General features: G+C 34.3%; 1 protein-coding gene across 16 annotated transcripts in view; it reads left to right on the top strand.

Moving 5' to 3' along the window:
* The window catches only part of LOC125646134 (rho guanine nucleotide exchange factor 10-like protein), a 51,587-nt gene that overhangs the window by 8,012 nt on the left and 18,956 nt on the right, over positions 1-24,619 (top strand). For 9 of the 16 annotated variants that reach the window (XM_056157761.1, XM_048872305.2, XM_056157752.1 and 6 more), the window contains 11 exons: positions 1,681-1,746; positions 10,683-10,820; positions 11,999-12,162; positions 14,274-14,318; positions 18,866-18,943; positions 19,767-19,940; positions 20,353-20,469; positions 21,638-21,730; positions 22,234-22,446; positions 22,576-22,655; positions 23,307-23,440. In XM_056157761.1, the coding sequence (XP_056013736.1) occupies positions 1,681-1,746; positions 10,683-10,820; positions 11,999-12,162; positions 14,274-14,318; positions 18,866-18,943; positions 19,767-19,940; positions 20,353-20,469; positions 21,638-21,730; positions 22,234-22,446; positions 22,576-22,655; positions 23,307-23,440 (1,302 nt within the window). Of the gene's footprint in view, positions 1-3; positions 924-1,680; positions 1,747-10,682; positions 10,821-11,998; positions 12,163-14,273; positions 14,319-18,865; positions 18,944-19,766; positions 19,941-20,352; positions 20,470-21,637; positions 21,731-22,233; positions 22,447-22,575; positions 22,656-23,306; positions 23,441-24,619 lie in introns of those variants that run through there. The other 7 variants (XM_056157775.1, XM_056157774.1, XM_048872337.2 and 4 more) reach the window with 3 other exon arrangements.

Genomic DNA, 24,619 nt, shown 5'->3' with positions numbered 1-24,619 from the left:
ATTGCTCATTATAAGGACAGAGATGTTTTTGTAATGTAGGATTGTAAACTGTACAGCAGACACAATTTGACTGTGTTATTTGAGAGTTCAAAATTTTTATAATTTTTGTGAAATAATATCAACCATCAAACACCCAATTTGGAGTGAAATTGAAAATGAAATTTGGGATCGGAAATTAAGAACAACACAAGAGCATCTTTAGTAAATGCACGTGTAATCTACTTGATCTGACAATTTCATTTGTGAAATTATTGTTGTCATTGAAGTGTTTTTACTATAACTGCGTGATGTATGAAATCAACGATGGTGCACGTATTGTATTGTTCGGTGAAAGTGATGGCAACAAAGTGGTTTTTCCTTTATTGACTGTTCTACGTGAGAGTTGTATGAGCTTAAGGTGTCAATCATACCCATGTATTTTAAGTGGACACTTCATTGCCTACTGTTAAAAATGGATGAAAGAGAATGTGTTTACGAAAACAGTGAAACTTCTTGTGGCTCTGAGGAACCTCATTTGTACATCACGGTACTTGACAATGATGATTGTGTAACTGAGGAGATCTATGAAGACGTGGACAGTGAATATGTTAATGATGGAGCACAGACATGTGAAAGTATGTTGAATCACAAACAGATTTTAGAAAATGTGTTGCAAAGTGGAAACGTACTGATGAAAAATCCTAATGTGATTGTAAAAACGCAGGAGAGACCCAAAAAGGAGGCAGAGAATAGACTGAGTCGATACATCTCAGAGGAAGAGTATATCACACCCAACGTACCCATAATTCAGTTGGAGGATTGTAGTATCTATGGAAACGTGAGTGATGAGGAGACTGAATTAAGAAATAACGAACATGCGACTTACAGGGAGGAGATTGAAACTTTGTATGGAAACTGTATCAAGGAATTTTACCACCTACAAGGCAGGTTCATACATGTACTTGGCTTGGTTATCTGTAGTCCAGTTTTGTTTGCACGGGTGGGATTATGGTAGCTTGAATGTTATGTGGAGTATGATATTAACAGGCTTTGGTTTCTCTATCTAAAGTTCCTACATATGGAGCTTGGGTGAAATTGATTGATTCCTAGAGATGCAATAATTTGAAAATGAGGTTTTTTTTCTCACTTGTATGTTGGCTCATCTGCATTGTAATGTTGCTGTACATAAATCAGAAGATTCGGGGATATATTACAGCTTTTGTCCTGTCTTTTTCTTTATCTAACCTTTTGTCTGTCTGTGTAAAATCTCACTGAATCTGGTTTTTATTGGCATCATCATGGCAAATTTTACCAATTCAAGTTGTGTCATGTTCTCAATAATGAATTTTGGAGGATAGAAAGGTAAATCTGATTAAAACTGTATGTTGATAACTTGATATTCTTGCATAGAAGCTTTACCAACATTTGTATAGCAAATGTTTGTGCGGATCTACCATGAAAATTTGATTAGATTGTGAAGAGGCAACATGTAGTTTGTGTTTTGTTGTTTAAACATATTCTTTATTGATCTAAAGCCCTACGATGGGCCAAGATTTCAAACTATCATTATTGTTTGTAATAAGGAAAATCTTAATTTAGTGATAAGGAGAGGGTTTAAGTCATGTCATGAATAAAACACTCATTACAAGCCTTGTAGCTGACACTTTTAGTTTTATTCACATCCTAATGTCTATTTTTCAGAACCGCCAAAAACATATGAAATAGAAAAGCATCCAGATTTTCAGGGCTCTGGAAAATATGATGAAGGTATTATTTTTTTTTATATCTTTTCACCTATTGCAATATCGTGATATCAATAGATTAATATTTAATTATATCATATAGTTTTTACACATATTGTGGCTTAAAATGAGAAAGTTTATCAAGTTCTTCTGTCCCTTGCAGTCATGAAAAGTACCTACTTGAATTCCCCCCAAACTTTCCACACTTAATAATTCTCATCCTGATCATGCTGATATGAGCTCACCTTATGTAAAAAAAAAAAAAAATGTTTATAGGAAATAGGTACATGTCTTTTTTTTTTTTTTAAAACTTACTAATAAGATAAAAAAAAGGGGGGGGGGGGTGATTTTGTCTCAAACTTTTATTCAACCAAAACATGTATAGCTTCGATCAGCAGCAAGTTGAAAAAAATCTTTGGGAATAATCACTAGATTGCTGGTTGCTGTGTGTCTTGTGAAATAGATAATGATATAGGTCAGTAAAAATATTGAAATTTTGAATTCATCATGGAATTCCAGTAACATTCTACGTGTTAATCAATTAGCATTATCTGTCCCCACTTTTCATTGAATCTGTTTATTTTATACATAAGGGAGGGTAAAATGGGGGAAGTCAAGTAAGGAAAACATTGGACAAAGGAAAGTACAGTTAAAACCAACACTCTATGTTTGTTACATGTAGAGACATTGACTTTGGACAGGAAAAACTGATGTAAATTAACATGAGTTTTACATAATGTCCCTGTTCCCACACCTGTTGTAACAGTAATATATACATGGACTAAAAAATGGTTGAAAGAAACTTATTTAAGCATTTTGCAGTACGCAATTTCCGAGCTGTCCAATAGTTATTTCCCTTTGTCGAACTCTTATGCACGGTGAGACGCAAAATATGTTTTCGTATTCGTATGGTGAGTACAAATGCTGATCACTGCGTTCATATATTGCCTAAAGGATGATTACCAGAACTGCAGAGACACATAGATTTAGTAAGTTTATGAGTATTTGATAATAGAATAGCTCAAAATAAAATTGATAATCTTTCTTTTATAAAAGTATCACTCGTGTAGAAGAGGAAATAAAAAATAATTTTATATTTAATTTAATTCAAACATGTCAAATTATTCTTGATATGTTCAGTTTAATGTATACCAATGGCTGATATAAACAAATTTTATGCTTTTATAACTTTTATCCTTATTAGTCCCCTACCGACGAAGTCGAAGGGGACTTTAGGTTTGTGCTCCGTCCGTCCGTCTGTTTGTCCGTCAGTCCTGCAAATCAGTTTTCCGGACTTTTTTTTGACGTGCTTGCAGATATTCATTTGATATTTGGTACATTGCTTTGTCATAACAAGTTACAGATCAAGTTTGAGTTTCGTCTCGGTCCGTTGATTTTTCACTAAGTTATGGCCCTTGGACTTAGAAAAATAGTATGAATTATCTGTTTTCCGGACTTTTTTTGACGTGCTTACAGATATTCATTTGATATTTGGCACATTGCTTTGCCATAACAAGTTACAGATCACGTTCGAGTTTTGTCTCGGTCCGCTGATTTTTCACTAAATTATGGCCCTTGGACTTAAAAAAATAACATGAATTATCAGTTTTCTGGACTTTTTTTAATGTGCTTGCAGATATTCATATGATATTCAGTACATCATGATGATTGCTTTGCCATACAAGTTACAGATTGATTTTGAAGTTTTCCTTGTGTAGTCTTTGTACCTGAATAGTGGTTGATTTCCAACCATTCCTATCTTGGTTTCCCAATCTTCCCTTTTACCATAACCTTGGTCTCATAAAGAACTTTGAATATTGATGCAGTCCAATAATTTTTGCCTCCAGTAGGGGACTATGTATTGCTATACAATACTCTCAGAATGCTTGTTTACACAGCCAGTGTATGATATGTATACATCTTGTACCCACTCAAGCATTCAACAGATTACAGAACGTACCTCCATCACAAAAGAGCTGATATCTTGGAAATTGCGTATTATGACTGAATTGAAAATTCATGAAAAGTTGAAATTAACTCCATATACATGTACAATGCTTGCATTTTATCTTGCTTAACGTCTCTCTCAAGAGAATTTTTCACTCATATGGAGACGTCACCAAGACCGGTGAAGGGCTTCAAATTTAGGCCTTTTCTCGGCGCTTATGGCCTTTGAGCAGTGAGGGTTCTTGAGTGCAACACAGGACATCCGTTTTTAAGGTCATCTCCGAGGACCCCTGAGATTAACACCTGATGCTGAACGTTTGGCGATGGAACTGTCACTACCTGTTTTAGTGACTTAGGTCTGTCGCTACAATGCTTATAAAAAATGAATTGAATTGAATGGATACATACATTTGCTAGCTTTGAAGTGATATGATATAATTGCAATGTAATAAAAAAAACTAACTGAAGTGAAGTACAATTATTGCGAAAAAGTGCCGTTTTAGTAACATTTTGGCGGTTATCACAAGTGGATGTAAATAAATGTAAGTAAGTAAATGAAGTTTAAGAATCTTCATTGAGTTGACCAGTCTTTTAAAAATGTTGTAAAATTGATATAAATTGCACTGAACAAATTTGTGCTGCCATTTTAGCTCACGTAAGTTGTAAGCTTGTAGGGCTTAATTTTCTGACCACCTGTTGTCAGTTGTCCATCCCTCTGCCTGTAAACTATACATACACATTTTTAACTTCTCCAGAACCCATAAAGCATCTCTGGGTAAAAAGGATTTTAAAATTGTTCAAATGACGGTTCATACACCTTTTCAAAGGGAAGATAATTAAGAAATATTGAAAATATGGTGGCATCTTTTAAAAATCTCCTTAGAATTTTTAAACCAGAAAAGGCTAAACTTATGTGAAAGCTTCTTAAAATTGTTCAAACCATGCTCACCATATAGGGATCAACGTTTTACATCGGAATAAATCATTTATTTTCAAGAGCCGCAGGGCTAGGATTAATCATGTCAATATGCAAGCATTGCTGCATGGGTAGTGCATATTCAAGTTTCTTCTGTGTCCTTGGGATAGGTCTGGGCCACAATGCGGATTCACAGTTTTACATGAGAATGTATGTGGAAAATTTGGAAATCTTTCTTTTTGAAAAAAATATTGACCATGGGGTTAGTGTGGGACTACAATTGGGGATAAAATTTTACATGTTACATGAATATAGTGCTGGGGAAATCATTACCTCATTTAGCTCAGGTGGGGTCATAATATTGGTTCAAATTTTTGTGTGTAATAAAACAGGTAAAAGTTCTTTTTTAAAATCTTCTGAAGAATAGCAGGACCGAGTTGACTCTAGTGAGTGTTGTGTCCCATGGGCCTCTTGTTTCAAAATTGAAATTTACTGTTGAAATTTGATCTTATTTGTAATATTTGTGTACTCTATATTTAGCCATCAAATTAACAGAAACTTACAGTACTTAATTTTCATCTAGAATGTCATCATGAATTGAGTTTAAGAAACTAAGACACTTAAAACATACTTATGTAATTAGGAAATATTTTTCATAGTTTAGGTATTCCATTTAAAACTTAGCCTGCTAAATACTACAATAGACAAAGAAATATCCAGTGGTGGATCTATAGACCTTACTGTGGGGGTTGGGGGGGGGGTTGAGGGCTGAAGAGGGGGGCATGGGAGGGGGGTTCGGAGGGCCTCCTCCGGGAAAATTTTAAAAAGGTTGATTTAAAATGGTGCACTTTAATGCCTTTTTGACTGAAATTCTTGTTCCTTTTTACTTTCATTTACAGTAACCACATCCTTTAAAGGTTTAGGTGTGGTTAAAAAAAAGAATAGCCCCCAGGGGGGGGGGGGGGGGGGTCCTGAACCCCCCCTAAATCCGCTACTGATATCCATTGTCAAATGTTTACACATGTAAACTGCACATCTTTGGCAGAATAAAAATGTGATTTTCTAATAAGGAATTTCATTATGCAGTAACAGATAACCCATATGTCTGATCAGTATGTTATATTGAAGTACTTCGTTGAGGAAAGCATCACCCAAGAGTGTGAGTTTTCCTCTCTTCAGAGGAAATCCTCTGATAGGCTTAATTTTTGAAACATGAAACACTCTGGGTTTGATCTGAAGTGACAGATAATGATATTTTTCCAGGTAGGGTGGGGTGTTTTCCTCCCCTTTTGACCAGTTTGCCTCTGATTTCTGAGGAATTCAGTCACATCCCTTATCATCAAAAGTCCTCAGTCCATTATGCTATGTTTCTTTCTCCACCAGGTGCTGGGCTCATACCTCTGTGTCACTTTTTATCTTGAAATATTCTTTGAAATTTGAGGCTGATCGAGAGGGATCGAAATTTAGCATGTTTTTAGCTAGTAAGCTTATCTTATAAAAATTTGACCATGTTCATCTCTGTTGTGGTAAACTTTTCTTCACATTTCAATCTCTTTTCAAGAACCACTTTGTTGTCGAATCGTAACCAAAATTACTTCAGAGTATCCTTACTTTCACTTTGATTTCATAGTATCTGTACTTTCACTTTCATTTCTAAAATCAAAGATTTTAGGAACATATCTTTTTATTGGTTTGGTGATGCGGGCGGGTGGGCAGGTGGTTGGGCGTCAACAATTGGTTTCCGGATGATAACTCGAAAAGTTTACAATCTAATCAAATGAAACTTTGATATATTGTTGGGTACCAGGTAAGGAAAACCCCTATTGATTTTGGAGAAAAATGATCAAAGGTCAAGGTCACAGTGACCGAAAATAGAATGAAAATTTCAGGAAAATTTGGTTTCTGGGTGATAACTCCGAAAGTTTAAATCCAAATCAAATGAAACTTTGATATATTGTTGGGTACCAGGTAAGGAAGACCCCTATTGATTTTGGAGAACAAAGGTCAAGGTCACAGTGACCGAATATAGATTGAAAACTTCAGACAAATATGGTTTCTGGACAGTAACTTGAAAAGTTTAAAACTGAAATTAGTTCTTCACAATTATAAATATACCACGTCATTCCTGGCTTTACAATGTATCCCATGCAACTCGGCTCATGCACCCCTGGGTGCATATACTGATTTTTATTCTAATATCTAAGCCAAGCAGAAAAATCTTCGAATTTAATATATAAAGTCTATTATTTCTGTTGATCGATTATGGACAAAAAGACAATTTTTGAAATTTCAAATTGATAATCAATTAGCAGCTGAGCATCACTACAGGTTTGGGGGTCAATTACATTGCAAATTAAGTACATTAATTATAATTGTAATTATAAATGACTCTCAATGACTTGAACTTCAATCTCAAAAGTTCTTGATCTTTTGAAGTGAAATCTTGGCCCCAGTTTTTTTCTGTACTTTAATTCATGAACTTTTGTTTTTTCGAAGTTCTTGATTTCATGAAGTAAAATCTGGGTCCCATTTATATATATTTCATTCATGAAAACTCAAAGTATCTGTTGTTTATATATACAAACTGTCAATTAAGCGGGTAATTGATTCTGTGAGGACCTTACCTGAAAAATGTAAATAGCTTGCACGTGCAGTTTTTATCATTAATAGGTTGTTCATATATGTGGTACTTAACCAATGATATCACATCTGGTCACTGTAGATGATAATTTTAAAAGATGATTAATCTTGATAATAAGTATGATAAATAAGGTATGAAATACTTAATTTCCAGACTATAATTTTGAGACATGATAGTAAAATGAGTATTTCGAGAAGTTTGTCACAATGTCACAACTTGCACAGGAAAAGAGTAGCGACACTGAGCAAACTGTTACATACATGTATTATCATTTGAAATCTATCAGTCAGATTGCTGATTTAACCCAATCTTTATAACTTGAACTTGTGACCTCTCAAAGTTTTTAGCATTCTCGTGAACTTGGAGTTATGGAGAGTCACCTCTAATTACTATTACTTCCTAAAGAATAGCTTTACCATTACATTCAAAATAATTAATTGTAGCCATAAAAAATAGCTTTACCATTACATTCAAAATAATTAATTGTAGCCATAAAAAATAGCTTTACCATTACTTTCATTACATTCAAAATAATTAATTTGTAATCATTAAAAAATTATAGCTTTACCATTACTTTCATTACATTTTAAATAATTAATTGTAGCCATTAAAAATAGCTTTACCATTACTTTCATTACATTCAAAATAATTAATTTGTAATCATTAAAAAATTATAACTTTAATTTACCATTACTTTCATTACATTCAAAATAATTAATTGTAGCCATTAAAAATAGCTGTACCATTACTTTCATTACATTCAAAATAATTGATTGCAACCATTGCACATTAATTTTTGTAAAAACGTCCACCATAATCATTAATGATACTAATTTATAGAGGCACTGAACAATGTAGGAATTTTGCGTTAATATATAAGTATTTCATCTTTGTTTTTCGGCAAGTTGAAGTGGGCTAGAATGTTTGAATCCATTACACCCAGTGTTCTATAGATATACGGGTTGAACACATTGAGTTTTAAATGACCATGTGAGAGATGATGTGAGCATACTTCAGATCACTCCACCAAGAACTTTCAGACAGGTGGAGAGTGAAGAGGAACATTGATCAATCTTAATTTTATATCACACATTAAAGCTATTACTATTAATGGCCGTTTTGGTATTTTCAGCCATTTAAGAAATGAGCAGCACTTTTGAGCTGTTCATGGTCAATATGAATGGATTTGGATTCGAGGCAAATTCTGTGAATTGCTAGTGCGATTCACCGAGAATTTGCCTCAAATCCAAATCCGTTCATATTGACCATGAACAGCTCAAAATGCTGTTCATTTCTTATATTCTTATTCATTTACTAATTACATTATAATTATCAACTTCTCACTCATTAAAATTTTTACATCCCCAAAAAACTTTCAGATAAAGAGCTGTTTTGATTACTTTTGTGGTGGTTATCCGTGAGATGATTTGAATTTTGTAAAGTGCCGATAGTAGAATCACCGGTGTAGGTTTCTCTCTTTTTTCACAGTAAAGGTTTTGTAATACCGATACTGCTTTGTAGAAATTTCTCAACTCTCTAGCACATCATCACAATCATCATCTTTTTCACTTTTGTTAACCTCTTTTGTTAAAATTTCACCCTGATGTTTATTTATAATAGTACCATTATTTATAATACCAAGATAGCAACATTTTACAGAGACACAATCAGATGATTGTGTCTCTGTAAAATGTTGCTACATGCATCTTTAGAGTCATGGTCCTTGTGATATACAATTTCATCAGAATTAAATTTTCACTTTGTTTGCAAGCACTTTTTTTATGAAAGAAAAGTTGACAAAAAATAGGAATTCTCTCACTTCTTTTATTCACGAACCAAGCATGATTCTCTATAAAGTAAAGATCACCAGATTGAAGTCATGAAATGCACAATTCTCTATATTAAAGTAAAAATCACCAGATTGAAATCGTAAAATGCACAATTCTCTATATTAAAGTAAAAATCACCAGATTGAAATCGTAAAATGCACGATTCTCTATAAAATAAAAATCATAAAATACACGATTCTCTCTAAAGTAAAAATCACCAGATTGAAATCGTAACATGCACGATTCTCTATAAAGTAAAAATCATAAAATACATGATTCTCTCTAAGGTAAAAATCACCAGATTGAAATCATGAAATGCATGATTCTCTATAAGGTAAAAATCATAAAATACATGATTCTCTCTAAGGTAAAAATCACCAGATTGAAATCATGAAATGCACGATTCTCTATAAGGTAAAAATCATAAAATGCACGATTCTCTCTAAAATAAAAATCATAAAATACATGATTCTCTATATTAAGTAAAAATCACCAGATTGAAAATTTAATCATGAAATGCACGATTCTCTATAAAATAAAAATCACCAGTTTGAAACTGTCTTCTCTTCTGGTTGAAACCTTCTGAATTGTAATTCAAAATTCATGTCTTTGTTCTTTAAAATTGTGTTAAATGTACTTTTAACACTAATCTATAGTCCTATACAACTTCACTGTTAGTTGTTAATCCCTTTCTGACTTTGTTATTTGTGTCTACACATATGGCCTTTCTCTTCTTAGAAGCCATGACTATAAACTGAACATTGCTTTAAAAACAACTCATTGTTATTTCAGAATCCATTCACTACATTGTCTTCCTGTAGAATTGTACATATATAACCTATGATGATCACTGTTTGCTATTTGGGACTAGCAAGTACAATCAGTCAATGAAGTGTGACAGGAGTAGCTATTTATATCAGATCACAGTGCTTTCTACTTATCAGCATAGATTTTGACCTTGTTACATGCAGAATCTTGTTATAAGTGGCCTCACTGTAATCAACATTCTTATAAAAGAAATAATTTTGAACTAAAAATGTTTAGGTTGTTTGTAATATCTGAGCTTGCTATACCAGGAGGCCACTGTGTTTGGAAATAATCAGTTTCCAAGGTTACTGTAGTGAACTTGATGTGTGGACGCATTGTTAGATAACTTGTCTGGGTCAGAATCTTCTGTATATGTTTAGAATAGCAACACTTAGAAGTCCACATTTACTCTGTGGGAGGCATATCATTTGAGTATTTAGAATAAATCTGAGATTTAACCTTCCTTTTCACTTTTGACCCAGTAAAACACAGTTTTTTTAAAAGCATTATTCAAATTGCAGACAATTTGTCCATTTCTGATTCAGGAAATTGAAATGCTTCAAATAACTTATAAAATAACCAATTGTTTAAATTTCATTTGTACAACTATTTTTTAAAATTGAAAAAAGATGGAATGATTTTGAGACTGAATATGAACCGAAAGTTACAAGCAGAATTGTCTAATTATTTAGAAATAACTTTTCAAAGTGATGGTGAATATGATTTGACAGAGGATATTTCTTTTATGTGAGAGAAAATGTTCTGCATGTAGTCTGGATAATGATAATTTTATTAACTTTGTGGTTTGTGTATTTACATAGTGGCAGATGATTGTGATGAATTCTATGACTCTGTGCATCTCAGGGAGAATGCAAGAAACCAGCACTCCTCCACAATGGACAGCACATTTTCCTGGGGGTCAGACTTCAGCAAAGGTGCATCTGAGGAGGAAGAAAATGGTCAGTCTCTGTAAAAGAAAGCAGATTTTATTAGTGTTTAATGTTGAGGAAAATGGTCAATCTTTGTAAAAGAAAGCAGGTTTTATTAGTGTTTAATGTTGATAATATCAATCTGATTTCATTTTGTTGATCAATATTAATTATTCATACAAAATCTGTTTTAAATGCCATATCAACCAGAGACCCTAATATAAGACTGAGGGTTACCTAATTTCCTAAAATAAGACCGAGAGTTACCTAATTTCCCCCAATATAAGACTGAGGGTTACCTCATTTCCCAATATAAGACAAAAAGTTACCTAACTTCCCCCAATATAAGACTGAAGGTTACCTAACTTCCCCCAATATAAGACTGAGGGTTACCTAATTTCCCCAATATAAGACTGAGGGTTACCTAACTTTTCCCATTATAAGACTGAGGGTTACCTAATTTCCCCAATATAAGACTGAGGGTTACCTAACTTTTCCCAATATAAGACTGAGGGTTACCTAATTTCCCCAAAATAAGACTGAGGGTTATCTAATTTCCCCAATATAAGACTGAGGGTTACCTAAAGTTTTACATACAAATATATAGAAAAAATCTTTTAAAAATCTTCTCAAGAGCCATTGGGCCAAAGAAGCTTATATTTACAAGAAATCTTCCTGAAATAGTTTGTAAAAATCATGGCCCCTGGCATTAGGTTTGGGCCACAATAGGGACCAAAGTTTTACATGCGAATACATATGGAAAATCTTTAGATATGGGCCAAAGTGACTCAGGTGAGCAATGTGGCCCATGGGCCTCTTGTTTATCGTTCTGAATGGAAACTTAATGTTAATGTCAGTAAGACAAAGATTTTAGTATTCTCTAAAGGTCCTATGCCAAAAAAGGTGTTTTATTATGATAACAGTGTTATTGAAAATAAGAAAGAATTTAAATACTTAGGGATAATATTTTCCCGCTCCGGTTCCTTATGATATAAGTTATACTTTAATTAACAACAACGTCATTCATGAAAATTTAATGATGTGTATTATCCACTGAATATATAATGAATCAAAAACACAATAATTCTCTAATAGTACTAATGAGAGTAGTAAGATTCTGGACCCTCAAACTTGTTCAAGGAATATTCCTTGATTACCGTAGTATCTCTGACCTTTTTGTGGTAATGTATGAACTCTGTGATTGACAGGGACAATTGAGTACCCAGACAAACCTCTTCCACCGGTTCCGGACCAATCCAAACCACAAAGGGGCCCAGAGGAGGAGAGTCCTGTCAAACCAGTCAACATAAATCTAGAGAAACACCCTCCCCCCAACCTTCCACCGCCTCCAGAGAATCTGTCAAAGGAACAGGTAAATCTAAAAATAATAGGGGAAATCCCAAAATGTTGTCAGTTTCCACTGCTAGTTTGAAGCTTGATAGAGAAAGAGAATATCTAGGATGGGTTATACATGGATTATTCCTCCAAATGTAGGGTGTTTTTTTCCTGTGCCCTTTTAGAGGCATTGATAGGAGTGCTATGTATTCCTTTCACTTAGTCAACACTTCCTCACAATGGTGGTTCTCCAAACAATCTGAAAAGCATCAGATTTACTGCCAAGAATGTGTAAATGCAGATCTGATTAGTATTCATAGGTCATGATTTGCAGGTCTCCAGAACTGCCTGTTGTAAGATTTTTATGTTACTTTTTAATTAAATGAGCGGTCTCTGTACAATGGATTATATACAGGAATGTTCTCTGTGTGTCTAATTATATGTAGGAGCGGTCTCTGTACAATGGATTATATACAGGAATGTTCTCTGTGTGTCTAATTATATGTAGGAGCGGTCTCTGTACAATGGATTATATACAGGAATGTTCTCTGTGTGTCTAATTATATGTAGGAGCGGTCTCTGAACCATGGATTATATACAGGAATGTTCTCTGTGTGTCTAATTATATGTAGGAGCGGTCTCTGTACAATGGATTATATACAGGAATGTTCTTTGTGTGTCTAATTATATGTAGGAGCGGTCTCTGTACCATGGATTATATACAGGAATGTTCTCTGTGTGTCTAATTATATGTAGGAGCAGTCTCTGTACAATTAAGAAACACTATCATTTTTGAAAATACATGCGGGTATGAACTGTGGCGCTTCACACTGGCATCCTTCCTGTACCATGTTAGTGCTATATGAAAAGTATGCCAGTATGAAGCATTGCAGTTCATACCCTCATGTGTTTTCAATGATATATTTGCATTCTACTTTCATTTCTGTTGAAATCTCCTGCTGTTAGAATAGACATACTGTAGCAGGGTATATATCAAATGTTTCTGTATTCATACACACATTGCTCACAACTGTAGTACATTTATGAGGAAATGCTTCTCATTACAATTTATAAAGATACCAATGGCAAAAACACTGCAAATGTAAATATTTCATCATTTATATGAGTAGTGTCGGTATATTGAATTATATCAGGATGTGGAAATTGATTTTTAAGTATATTCAAAACGTACTAGGAAGTATAAATATCTCAGATGATCTTTTTATGAAATTGATAAACATACTGTTGTATGATTGATCTTTTTTGGCATGATGTCTCAGTACTGTAGATATACATTATATGCAATACTTTACACTATTAAGGCCAATTCAACTTAATAAATAGATTATCATCCAGGGTCACCATAAAAGTATGGGGCAGATGGGAAGATTTTATTTTTTCATTTTTATTTTTTGAGAAAAATGTTAATGACAAACATGTTTTTGTCAACAAAAAGTGCATCATTTAATGCCAGATGGATATCAATCTAATAGTATATTTATTTCACAGACGAATTCCAGGTTAACCTTTAATTTCAAACACAGAGATACCAAACTTCTTCAAGATTTACGCCTGCAAGAATGCGAGAAATTAAGAAAACTTTATCTATTTACTTCAAATCTTGTTCAACCAAACACTCAGCTGTCTCTGCAAATCTCTGATGAAATTTACGGAGAAAGCAGAGCGTCTGGTTGTACAAGACTAACTTTCTTCATGTGGCTTTTCACGTTGCTATACTGGAAGTGTAAACAAGAAGTGTAAAGACTTGAGTCGGACATGAAAATTTTCCGGAAATCGCAAGTTTTACAAAATAAAAGAATTTGGGGCGGGTCAATTTTTTAGGGCGGGCTGTTGAATTGGCCCAACTAGAAAGTTAATAAAATGATAAGCCCACTCAAATAATGCACCAAATTTTGAAATGTTTATGATATGATAACAGCATGGGAATTTGGCCAACTAGAAAACGCCAAAATGTAATTGCTATCTCATTTTCAGTATACCATGACACCTTTGCTTAAATTGATCAGTCACTGTTGTCCATGATACTAGTTCTTTTTCTAGAAAATTCTTTGATTATGATGTCTCTAAATTTCATGATGATCGAGGTGCACTTCCAATTCATGGAAAATACTGATGAATTTTATTTAGATTAAATTCTGCACCCCTGAGTTTTTCAAACCTACAAAACGAGGAGTGAGTATAAGCTAATCGTCAATAACCGGGAAACCAAACTATCTTAAATATGGCTTCATTTATTTTGGGGTTTAAACACTTTCAGTGATCCCCAGCTGGCATACAAAATTCTGCTTGATTTGTTTCTATTTTGGAGAAGTAATTGTGAGATAACTATATTAAAAAAACTCACAGGCTTTGGTGAGTGGTGCACACAAATTCCCAAGACTATCATACAGTTCTCTGGGTACCTATTTTAATTGCAAGGGTAATTGAACAGCTTTTTCCTCGAATTCACAATGCTTTCCTTGTAAATGTTATTTGTAAACTTCAGACTGTATGAAGTGTGTATGTGTTACAACTATACCTGCAGCTAGAGAATTTAATTGTATATATAACCTAAATCTTTGTCTGTAGGCTTGAAAAAAATCTTATCTTTTGATTCTCAGACCAAAATTTCAATGATTTAGTGCAACAGATTGGTTTTATTTCTATTCAGTTTTACCCAACAGTAGTTTGATGGTATATGAGTTACTTATACTTGTTTAACTAGGACATTAGAAAAAATATACCAACTGAAATAAGAATTTTTTTTATACACTGTAAACTTTTATCTATTTATTGCATCTATTGAGAGGATGCATTTATATATATCAACTCAAATACTGTATAATGGGTAAATTCTGCTTTTGGAAATTTTTGTGATTTAATAGTAGCAAATTATATTCTGCGTTTCCAATTTCTATGATTGCATTATACCTATATGAACTTATATGCATGTTATATATATTTTGCATTGTATTTTTTGTGGATTTTTCCTATCTGCTAAATTCTGCAAAAAAAGGACAATTGCAGAAGATACCCATTATGTGGTTAATACACTATGTACCCTTTCATTTATGGTCTGAAATTAAAATTCAGTTAATCTACCTAAATTCAAAAGATTTGTTTTTATAAGCTCACCTGAGCTGAAAGCTTAAGTGAGCTTTTCTGATCGCCTGTTGTCCGTCGTCTGTCTGTCCGTCTGTCTGTAAACTTTTTACATTTTCGACTTCTCGAGAACCACTGGGCCAATTTCAACCAAACTTGGCAAAAAGCACCCTTGGGTGAGGGGCTTTCAAGTTTGTTCAAATGAAGGACCATGTCCCTTTCAAAGGGGAGATAATCACAAAAATGCAAAAATAGGGTGGGGTAATTTAAAAATCTTCTTCTCAAGAACCACTGGGCCAGAAGAGCTGAAATTTACATGAAAGCTTCCTGACATAGTGCAGATTCATGTTTGTTAAAATCATGGCCCCCGGGGGTTGGATGGGGCCACAATAGGGGATCAAAGTTTTACATACAAATATATAGGGAAAATCTTTAAAAATCTTCTTCTCAAGAACCACTGAGCCAGAAAAGCTGAGATTTATATGAAAGCTTCCTGATATAGTGCAGATTCAAGTTTGTTGAAATCATGACCCCGGGGGTAGGATGGGCCCACAATAGAGATCAAAGTTTTACATACAAATATATTGGAAAAATCTTTAAAAATCTTCTTCTCAAGAACCACTGAGCCAGAAAAGCTTATTTTTACATGAAAGCTTTCTGACATAGTTCAGATTCAAGTTTGTTCAAATCATGGCCCCCGGGGGTAGGATGGGGTCACAAGGGAGGGGGATCAAAGTTTTACATACAAATATAGGGAAAATCTTCTCAAGAACCATTGGGCCGAAGAAGTTGACATTTACATGAAAGTTTTCTGACAGTGTAGATTCAAGTTTGCAAAAATCATGGCCTCCATGGGTAGGTTGGGACCATAATAGGGACTAAGGTTTTACATGCAAATATATATGGAAAGTCTTCAGATATGGGCCAAGGTGACTCAGGTGAGCGATGTGGCCTCTTGTTATCGTTAAAAATTAGTTTGCTTTTAATACATGTAATATGCATATTTGAATGAAATGATTTGTACTTTAAATTAGAACAATATAATGGTAGTGTGACAGTATTTTTATCTCCTCGCGTTATTAATTGTGAAAAGGATATCACATCGCTAATGTGCGTGTTGTGTGTGTGTGTCTGTTCTTGTGTAAGCTTGTGGGCAGAATTCAAAGAGAACCATAAAACTGACGATGATTATGACTGAATTTATGTACGAGTTAACAATACACATTAATAAATGAACGAGTTCACTATTGACTTGTGCTTTCTTTTTGGTGGCAGATGACAGTATTTTTGGTTCTGCAATATGTGGGTAGGGGGTATACATCAAAGTCGGGTTACTATCTGTTTTCTCAATACTTGTATTTCATACTGATGTAGTTAATGAATTAGTACCCAACATTACATTCATCCATATGTGTATATGTTGTTACACGACTTCTTACTTTGATTTTCTCCCACATAAGCTAAATCCACACCAACCACACAACATGAGAGTACCGTATATACTCGCCTATAAGTCGCATTTTTGGGAGTCAATTTTTGGTCCAAAACTCTATGTCCGACTTATAGGTGTGTCTTAAGAAGATTGGTATTTTTCTGGGCGGCGTAATGTAGTGTTTTTAAACAACTTTGACGATTATCATGGACTACCACACAAATGATTATTGTTCACAAATATCTAGACATATCGTATTGTTTATGCATGTATATTATTTATTTTTGAAAATTGTTTACATACCGGTAACTAATTCTTTCAATTTAACTAATCTATCGTTTATCGGTAAAATTGAATTGCGAACTCGATTTAATATTGAAATATTCATATGTATACCAGCTGAAATATATTTCATAAAAAATTGAATATTGTTAACAGATAATTTAAATCATCATTCTTGACCCTTACAAACTCGATTGTTGATACAATGAATTATACTGGAATCCCACAATAACAGTTTCTGCTACTAAGTAAACACTGTGTCAGGTACTGGTAATTATGAGACCATAATTGCTTAGGTAATCAAGTGATTATTATCAATAATAGATCAAGGGTTGTGTTTAAACTCCAAACAGATATGGCTTGGATATTGAGCACCTCATCATTATTTCAACAGAGGCTTAGTATTTATGAAATAAATCATAAAGCATATTTATTTTTCTTACGCATGTAAGGTATAAAAAAATCGAGATCGTTGTTCAAAATATAGAAGACAAGGTAGATAGCTCTTAAACAAAAACATGGACGAAATAAACGAATTTTGTTGAGATAGAGGTTAAATATAGATGGCATATCCCGACATATTTGAATACAAGTAAATAAATTAGAGTATTGGCTTTATATTGATTTGTTAAGAAAGAAAGATTATACATCAGCGGTATTTCTCAAAATATTTTTTGAAACAAAGGTAAAAACACTAGAGCATTGACTTGAAATTGTCAACCGATTCTGACAAAAATTTGTACCGACTTATAAGCAGGTTAATAGCAAATTCCTACAAAATAACCTCAAAGAATACAACCGACTTATAGGCGGACCGACTTATAGGTGAGTATATACGGTACCGTGCAAGGGGATTTAAACACTGCACACAATGAAGAACTCTGTCTGCCCATCTTCAACATCTACCTTTCATCGGGGGTCATCCACCTTCCCACTCAGCTACATACCTTTTGCTGGACCTTCAGCAACTGATCAAGTGCCTTAGTTTCATTTTTGCACCCATCTTTATGCTAGGCATCATGGTGAAACCAAGTTGCATATAATTATTTTCATTAAGCACTCAGCTACACTTAACATGTATCCAAATTTTATTCCACACATTTCTACACATGTAAAATCACTTCAGATGTTGGGTATTTTATTTTTGAATAAATTTGGCCAGGCCTATAGTTCGAAACTATTCCCTGCGACCTTTGATGTGCGACTTTCGATCCTACGAATGTAATTTGATGAGTTAACTTTTTGTGTGTGTATTTTGGCATTTTATTAAACATTATTGTATATAAATCTTTAGTCATTGTGTATTATTTTCTTACTTGAATTTGAAATTAAGTGTCTAAACATTACACAAGGTAACTTTTGACATCTGTAATTATGACATGTCCGTGTTTTAATGGCTTTATCATAAAGTTTGTGTGTGTGTGTGTGTTGCCGTGTAAATAAATGTTAGCGTATATAAATCTTGAGGCATTGTTACTATTTTACATTTTGAAATCTAAAATATATTAGTCAACAGAAAATTATACGACAACATTTCTTAAAACATCGATATTATATTTAGAACATTGCCGTATACAGCTCATGCTAATAACTTGTTATTGGGGTTACAAAACCATAGACCTTTTAATGCATCAATAAAATGTTCATCATCTGTCTGTGTGTCTATAATTATATTCTATGATACAAAAAACTTACTCTCTTTTGAGAGAAAGAGAGACAGACACAGAGAGAGAGTTTCTACAAGATATATAAGAAGAAAATTCATAACACATCTGAACAAATCCGTCCTGATTTTCCACAAAAGCATTTGGCCTCGTGAAAAGTTTATGTTATACAAGTGCATTCATTTATTTGGTATTGCGAGGGAATGCTCTGCTTAACAGTGCTCATGACAGTCGTTGAAACTTTGTTGTTTAATTTTCAGGAGAAGAAAGCCCATGTTGTGAGGAGCATTATAGAGAGTGAAAAGTCCTACATAGATTCACTCAGTAGAATTGTCAACGTAAGATTCTATCCTTAAAAAACTAATTCTATGTTCATTCAATTTCAAAACTCTAGGATCATATAGCTATGTTATTGCAATATTCCATCTTACAACTCAAAGGCCAAGAAATACTATGTCATTGTAATATTCCATCTCAGAACTCAAATGCCAAGAAATACTATGTCATTGTAATATTCCATCTCACAACTCAAAGGCCAAGAAATACTATGTCATCATAATATTCCATCTCACAACTCCAAGGCCAAGAAATACTATGTCATTGTAATATTCCATCTCACATCTCAAGGTTTCAAAAAATAGATTTTAGTTGCTAGTCATTTGTTATTTCAATAAATGACAAATTCACACAATGCTATTCTTTCTTCTCTTTTCATTTGTAATGTACATCAAAAACAAACTGCAAATACCAGAATTGTTTTTCTTATATTCTTTGGGCAAAATTGTGAATATGAATAACTTTTATGCAGTATTCATTCTCCCAACTCAAAGATTGAAGAAATAACTGTTATTGTAGCATTCATTCTCACAGCTCAAAGCCCCCCCCCCCCAAAAAAAAATAACCAAGTTATTGTAGCTTTCATTCTCACAGCTCAAAGGGGCCAAAAAAATAACCAAGTTATTGTAGCATTCAGTCTCACAGCTCAAAGTCCCAAAAAATAACCAAGTTATTGTAGCATTCAGTCTCACAGCTCAAGGATTCAAGAAATAAGTTAATATATCTAGTATAATTGTTTCATTTCATCTCACAACTTAAAGACCGAAGAAATAACTAAGTTATTATAGCATTCAGTGTATAAAGTAATTGCTTTATATCCTACAGGATTACAAGAGTTCCATTCTGTTCACCTATAATTTGGATAAGGAGTGTGTTCGGGTGGTTTTCTCAAAGGTCCAGGAAATTCTCCATCACCACATGATGTTCCAGATAGAACTAGCAGAGAGTGTGTCAAAATGGTACACTGAAGAGAAAATTGGAGGGATATTCACGGCATCAGTAAGAGACATCAACACATTGCAAAACTGACAAAAAATGGTTGAGCACATACATGTTCTTGCATATAATGAAAGGGCTGTGGTGTTTTATTTGTTTACCAAGATTTTAAGGATTTGTGTACTTGCACTTTTTGAAAAAATTCTCATCAAAAAATTGTTATAGAGTGTTTAATATCAGACTGTATAAGAAGTAATGTCAGCATTTTATTTTTCACAAAAGAAGGGACAGTATCTGATATAGAGATGGTAGATGTACTGTTGTTTATGAAGTCTCTTATTCTGTGAGATGTGAAATATTGACCATTTCCTGTCTGTTTTCTGTGGGACATGAAATGTTAACAATTCCCTGTCTGTTGTTTATGAAGTCTCTTATTCTGTGGGACGTGAAATATTGACAATTTCCTGTCTATTAGTTTTCCAGAGACATGGTTGTCAATGTGTACAGTGCTTACGTAAACAATTTTCCAATGGCCATGGAAGAAATAAAGGCAGCCCAGATCTCAAAACCAAACCTAGACGAATTTCTGAATGTGAGTATGTTTTAATTTGATACTAGACACCCTGAAACATGCCGCTATACCAGTGGTGTGGTTTGGATAATTTTGTTTCTTGTGAAAAAGAATACATCTAAGGTTGCTAACCTCTGTTGAATTTTGTTTTGATCAGCTCTTTGGATGTAATGGACGACAACTGTTTTTTCATGGTGGTAATTTTACCGTTTTGTTGCATGAAACATCCAAGCATGTTGGTAAAAAAAAAAAGGGTTGTTTGGTTGTTGTTTGTTTGTTGAGAATTTTTCACTCCTATTGAGATGCAACCAGTTGTAGTTGAAGTACCACAAATATAAACCTGTGCTTACGGCAGTAGCAGTGAGGGTTCTTTAATATGCCAACGCCTGTCATGATGTGGGATATCCATCTTTAAGTTCATATCCAAAAGATCTGTGATTCTCACTTCTAAATACGGAGGGTTTGATGAAGGAGCAATCGCTTTCTATGTTAATATCATAGATTTTGACTCGGCCATGGCACGAGCAGTGCTCAAACTCATGACCTACTGGTAATGAAGCGAACACTCTACCACTAAGCTACTGCAACTAATGGTTTAAGGGAAGGCATTAACAAGAAAAGATGTAGCGTCATAAATTGGCTCCTTTAAACTTTCCTAAACTTCAAAATCATTAATTATGGGTTACTGACAGATACATCATCAAAAGGATTGCTGTTGACTCCCTGTCTCTCATTATGATGTCATACTCCAGTGGACTTTTGTATTATGATGTCATTTTGCCAACTCTTTCATATCCACCCCAGTCTCCAATACAATACTCTGATAATAGATTAAAAGAGCTTTAAAATTGAATTTAAAAACTCTCCTGGATTGTGGGCTTAGATGATACATTATAATTTATATTAGCTGTTATATTTAAAAATAGCCATAAATATGTTTAAATAAAGTTTACAAAGTTCAGATGCCCATTACTCCTGTAAATTAACTCAATGGATGAAGTTGTGGGTGTGTATGATTATATTGAAGCCTTTACATCTGTGAAGAAATTTCACATAATTGCAAATGAACAGGGCTGGATATGTCCTTCATTAACCATGTTCTCTGTGCTCTGATGGACTCAGATGATTAATATGTTTCACATTGTCTTTATTTACCAATGGCTGAAAATTTTCCTTTTTGTTTTTACAGAACATGTCTAAGAAGAGTGTAGACCGGCTGAACCTGTTTGGACTAATGGTGAAGCCGATACAAAGGTTTCCTCAGTTCATCATGCTCATCAAGGTAACGTAACAGAGACAAAGAAGACAAATGATATCTCAAACAGATGCTGGAGACTGCTTCAGATGAAATTTCACAGCTTTTCACCTCCTCACAACAGTGCCAAAACCACATATAAAAAGTGCCAGTTCAGTGTTTGTTCTTTGTGACCAATTACATTGAAAGAATGGCATAGTGTGGTCTCCTAAACTCACTTTTATTGAAACCATACAGCCTATCATTGAATGAAATTTGTGTGCTCAATCGAGTAAAGTGACTTACTGGTATTGGAATAATAGTATATTCTGAGAAGATGTATTGCTTTTTTTTTTTGAAAAGGCCTTTTATTATAGACATAAGCAGGAGAGCAAGATCATTCTGATATTTGTAGATGTGTTCCAGAATGTTACCAAGCCTGTAATCATTATGAACAGTTATTCCATCTCTAAATCTAAAATCATTTAGTACCTGTTACTTACCGTTATGTTAAAAAAAAAAATCCATTTCAAATTTGATTGTCTTGACAGGATTTGTTAAAGTACACCCCTCACCATCATCATGACAGGTCATGTCTGCAGTCAGCGCTCACTGATCTCGAGAATGTGACTCACATCCTCAATGAGCGGAAACGCGAATCTGAGGAACTCTTCCAGGCTAAAAAGTTACAAAAGGTGCTCAACTTCAAGGTTATTGGAGAGAGGGAACCACGCCTTGTCCGACAAGATGATATGGAGGAACTGGTGGGTAACCTCGGTCTATTTCTGGTTTAAATTGGAGAAGAAATGTCAGTGCATTTTCCTTTGATGGAGAATAATGAATTAGATGTCAGACATGTAAGAAATGTATAATAAACTTTTGGAATTTTGTAGACCCAGGATAGAGGAATGCCTGTCAAGATCAGAAAGCTTTATCTTCTGGATAACTGTGTCATCTGCTGCTCCTTGCAGGGGTTTGTGTGAATGTAGATTTAGATGTACTCAGTGTGTGCTTATTCTAGTGTATCTGAGATGTGGTGCAGTTGGAGCTGATGCGCTAATTTGAGTAATCATAATTTAGCACTTCTGTGTTTGACAATGGATGAAATGAGAATTTACAGATATCAACCATAAATTATCCCTCCAGTTTCACTGCCAAATGTGCTAATGTCATGAATCCCACTGAAATAAGTTCACACACAGTGCTATACCGGGCAAATTTAACCAAGACCTTTGTCACTTCTGCAGGGATTTTACAGTATGTTTAACCACATCTACAGTACCATCTATAGTTTTTGGGAAGACACTGGCATTTGTGCTGCTTGTATGCTTTTATGTATACATGTGATACACATAAATCCCTTGCATAATACTGTTTACCCCCTGGGTCAAATTCATTAGGAGTAAACACAGAGATAAAAATAAAATACTTTATTGCAAAATTATCATGAAAACTCCACATTTTGAGTATTTATACTGTAGTTTCCTTACATTAGTGAAATAGGTTCATTATAAATTCACGAGAACTTTATTAATAGATAAAAGCAAGAATTTTAATTTGTAAGAGTGTCTTGCTAACATTAATTGATTAAGTTGTAGTTAAGTATGAGTGGTTTTATTTGTAGGGCTAATCAACAGAAAGTCAAGTGGATGAAGTCTCTCCAGGAAGTAGAATTAAAGGATACAGCCATTACACCTGACATGCAAAGTATCATGAGAGTCAACTCCCACAAACTCAGTATACACTCAGGGATCGTCGGTAAGTCCACCTCCCACAAACTCAGTATACACTCAGTGGAAGTCGGTAAGTCCACCTCCCATAAACTCAGTATACACTCAGGGGTCATCGGTAAGTCCACCTCCCACAAACTCAGTATACACTCAGGGGTCATAGGTTAGTCCAACTCCCACAAACTCAGTATACACTCGGGGATCGTAGGTTAGTCCAACTCCCACAAACTCAGTATACACTCAGGGGTCATAGGTTAGTCCAACTCCCACAAACTCAGTATACACTCGGGGATCGTAGGTTAGTCCAACTCCCACAAACTCAGTATACACTCAGGGGTCATCGGTAAGTCCAACTCCCACAAACTCAGTATACACTCGGGGATCGTCGGTAAGTCCACCTCCCACAAACTCAGTATACACTCGGGGATCGTCGGTAAGTCCAACTCCCACAAACTCATTATACACTCAGGGGTCGTAGGTTAGTCCAACTCTTACAAACTCAGTATACACTCAGGGGTCGTAGGTTAGTCCAACTCCCACAAACTCAGTATACACTAAGGGGTCATAGGTTAGTCCAACTCTTAAAATTTCAGTAAACAATCAGGGGGTCGTCGGTAAGTCCATTTCCAAACTCAGTATACACTCAGGGGGTCATCGGTAAGTCCACTTCCAAACTCAGTATACACTCAGGGGTGGTAGGTAAATCTAACTCCAGCAAATTCATTATACACTCGGGGTCATCGGTAAGGTCCAGTTTCAACAGACTCAATACACACTCAGCAGTCATTGGTAAGTCTAACTCCGGCAAACTCAGTATACACTCAGGCGTTGTCGGAAAGTCTATCCAAGAATGACTGAAACTAGATTATTTCCACATTTAATCTCTTTAGGTCATTACTTGGATATCTGCATCTTTTAAGATAATCCAACTCTAGGTTAAATTACCACTATTGTTTTCATCAATAGATTTATTTGAAATAATAATTCATTGTTGATTTTAGGAATAATTTTTTTATGAATTGTTGATGTTAGGAATAATTTTGTATGAATTGTCGATGTTAGGAGTAATTTTGTATGAATTGTTGATGTTAGGAGTAATTTTGTATGAATGAAATTGTCGATGTTAGGAGTAATTTTGTATGAATTGTTGATGTTAGGAGTAATTTTGTATGAATGAAATTGTCGATGTTAGGAGTAATTTTGTATG

Source organism: Ostrea edulis, chromosome 1, assembly GCF_947568905.1.
Source record: "Ostrea edulis chromosome 1, xbOstEdul1.1, whole genome shotgun sequence".
NCBI lineage: Eukaryota > Metazoa > Mollusca > Bivalvia > Ostreida > Ostreidae > Ostrea > Ostrea edulis.
The sequence above is the reverse complement of the archived record's forward strand: the minus strand, read 5'-3'. Positions and strand labels throughout refer to the sequence as shown.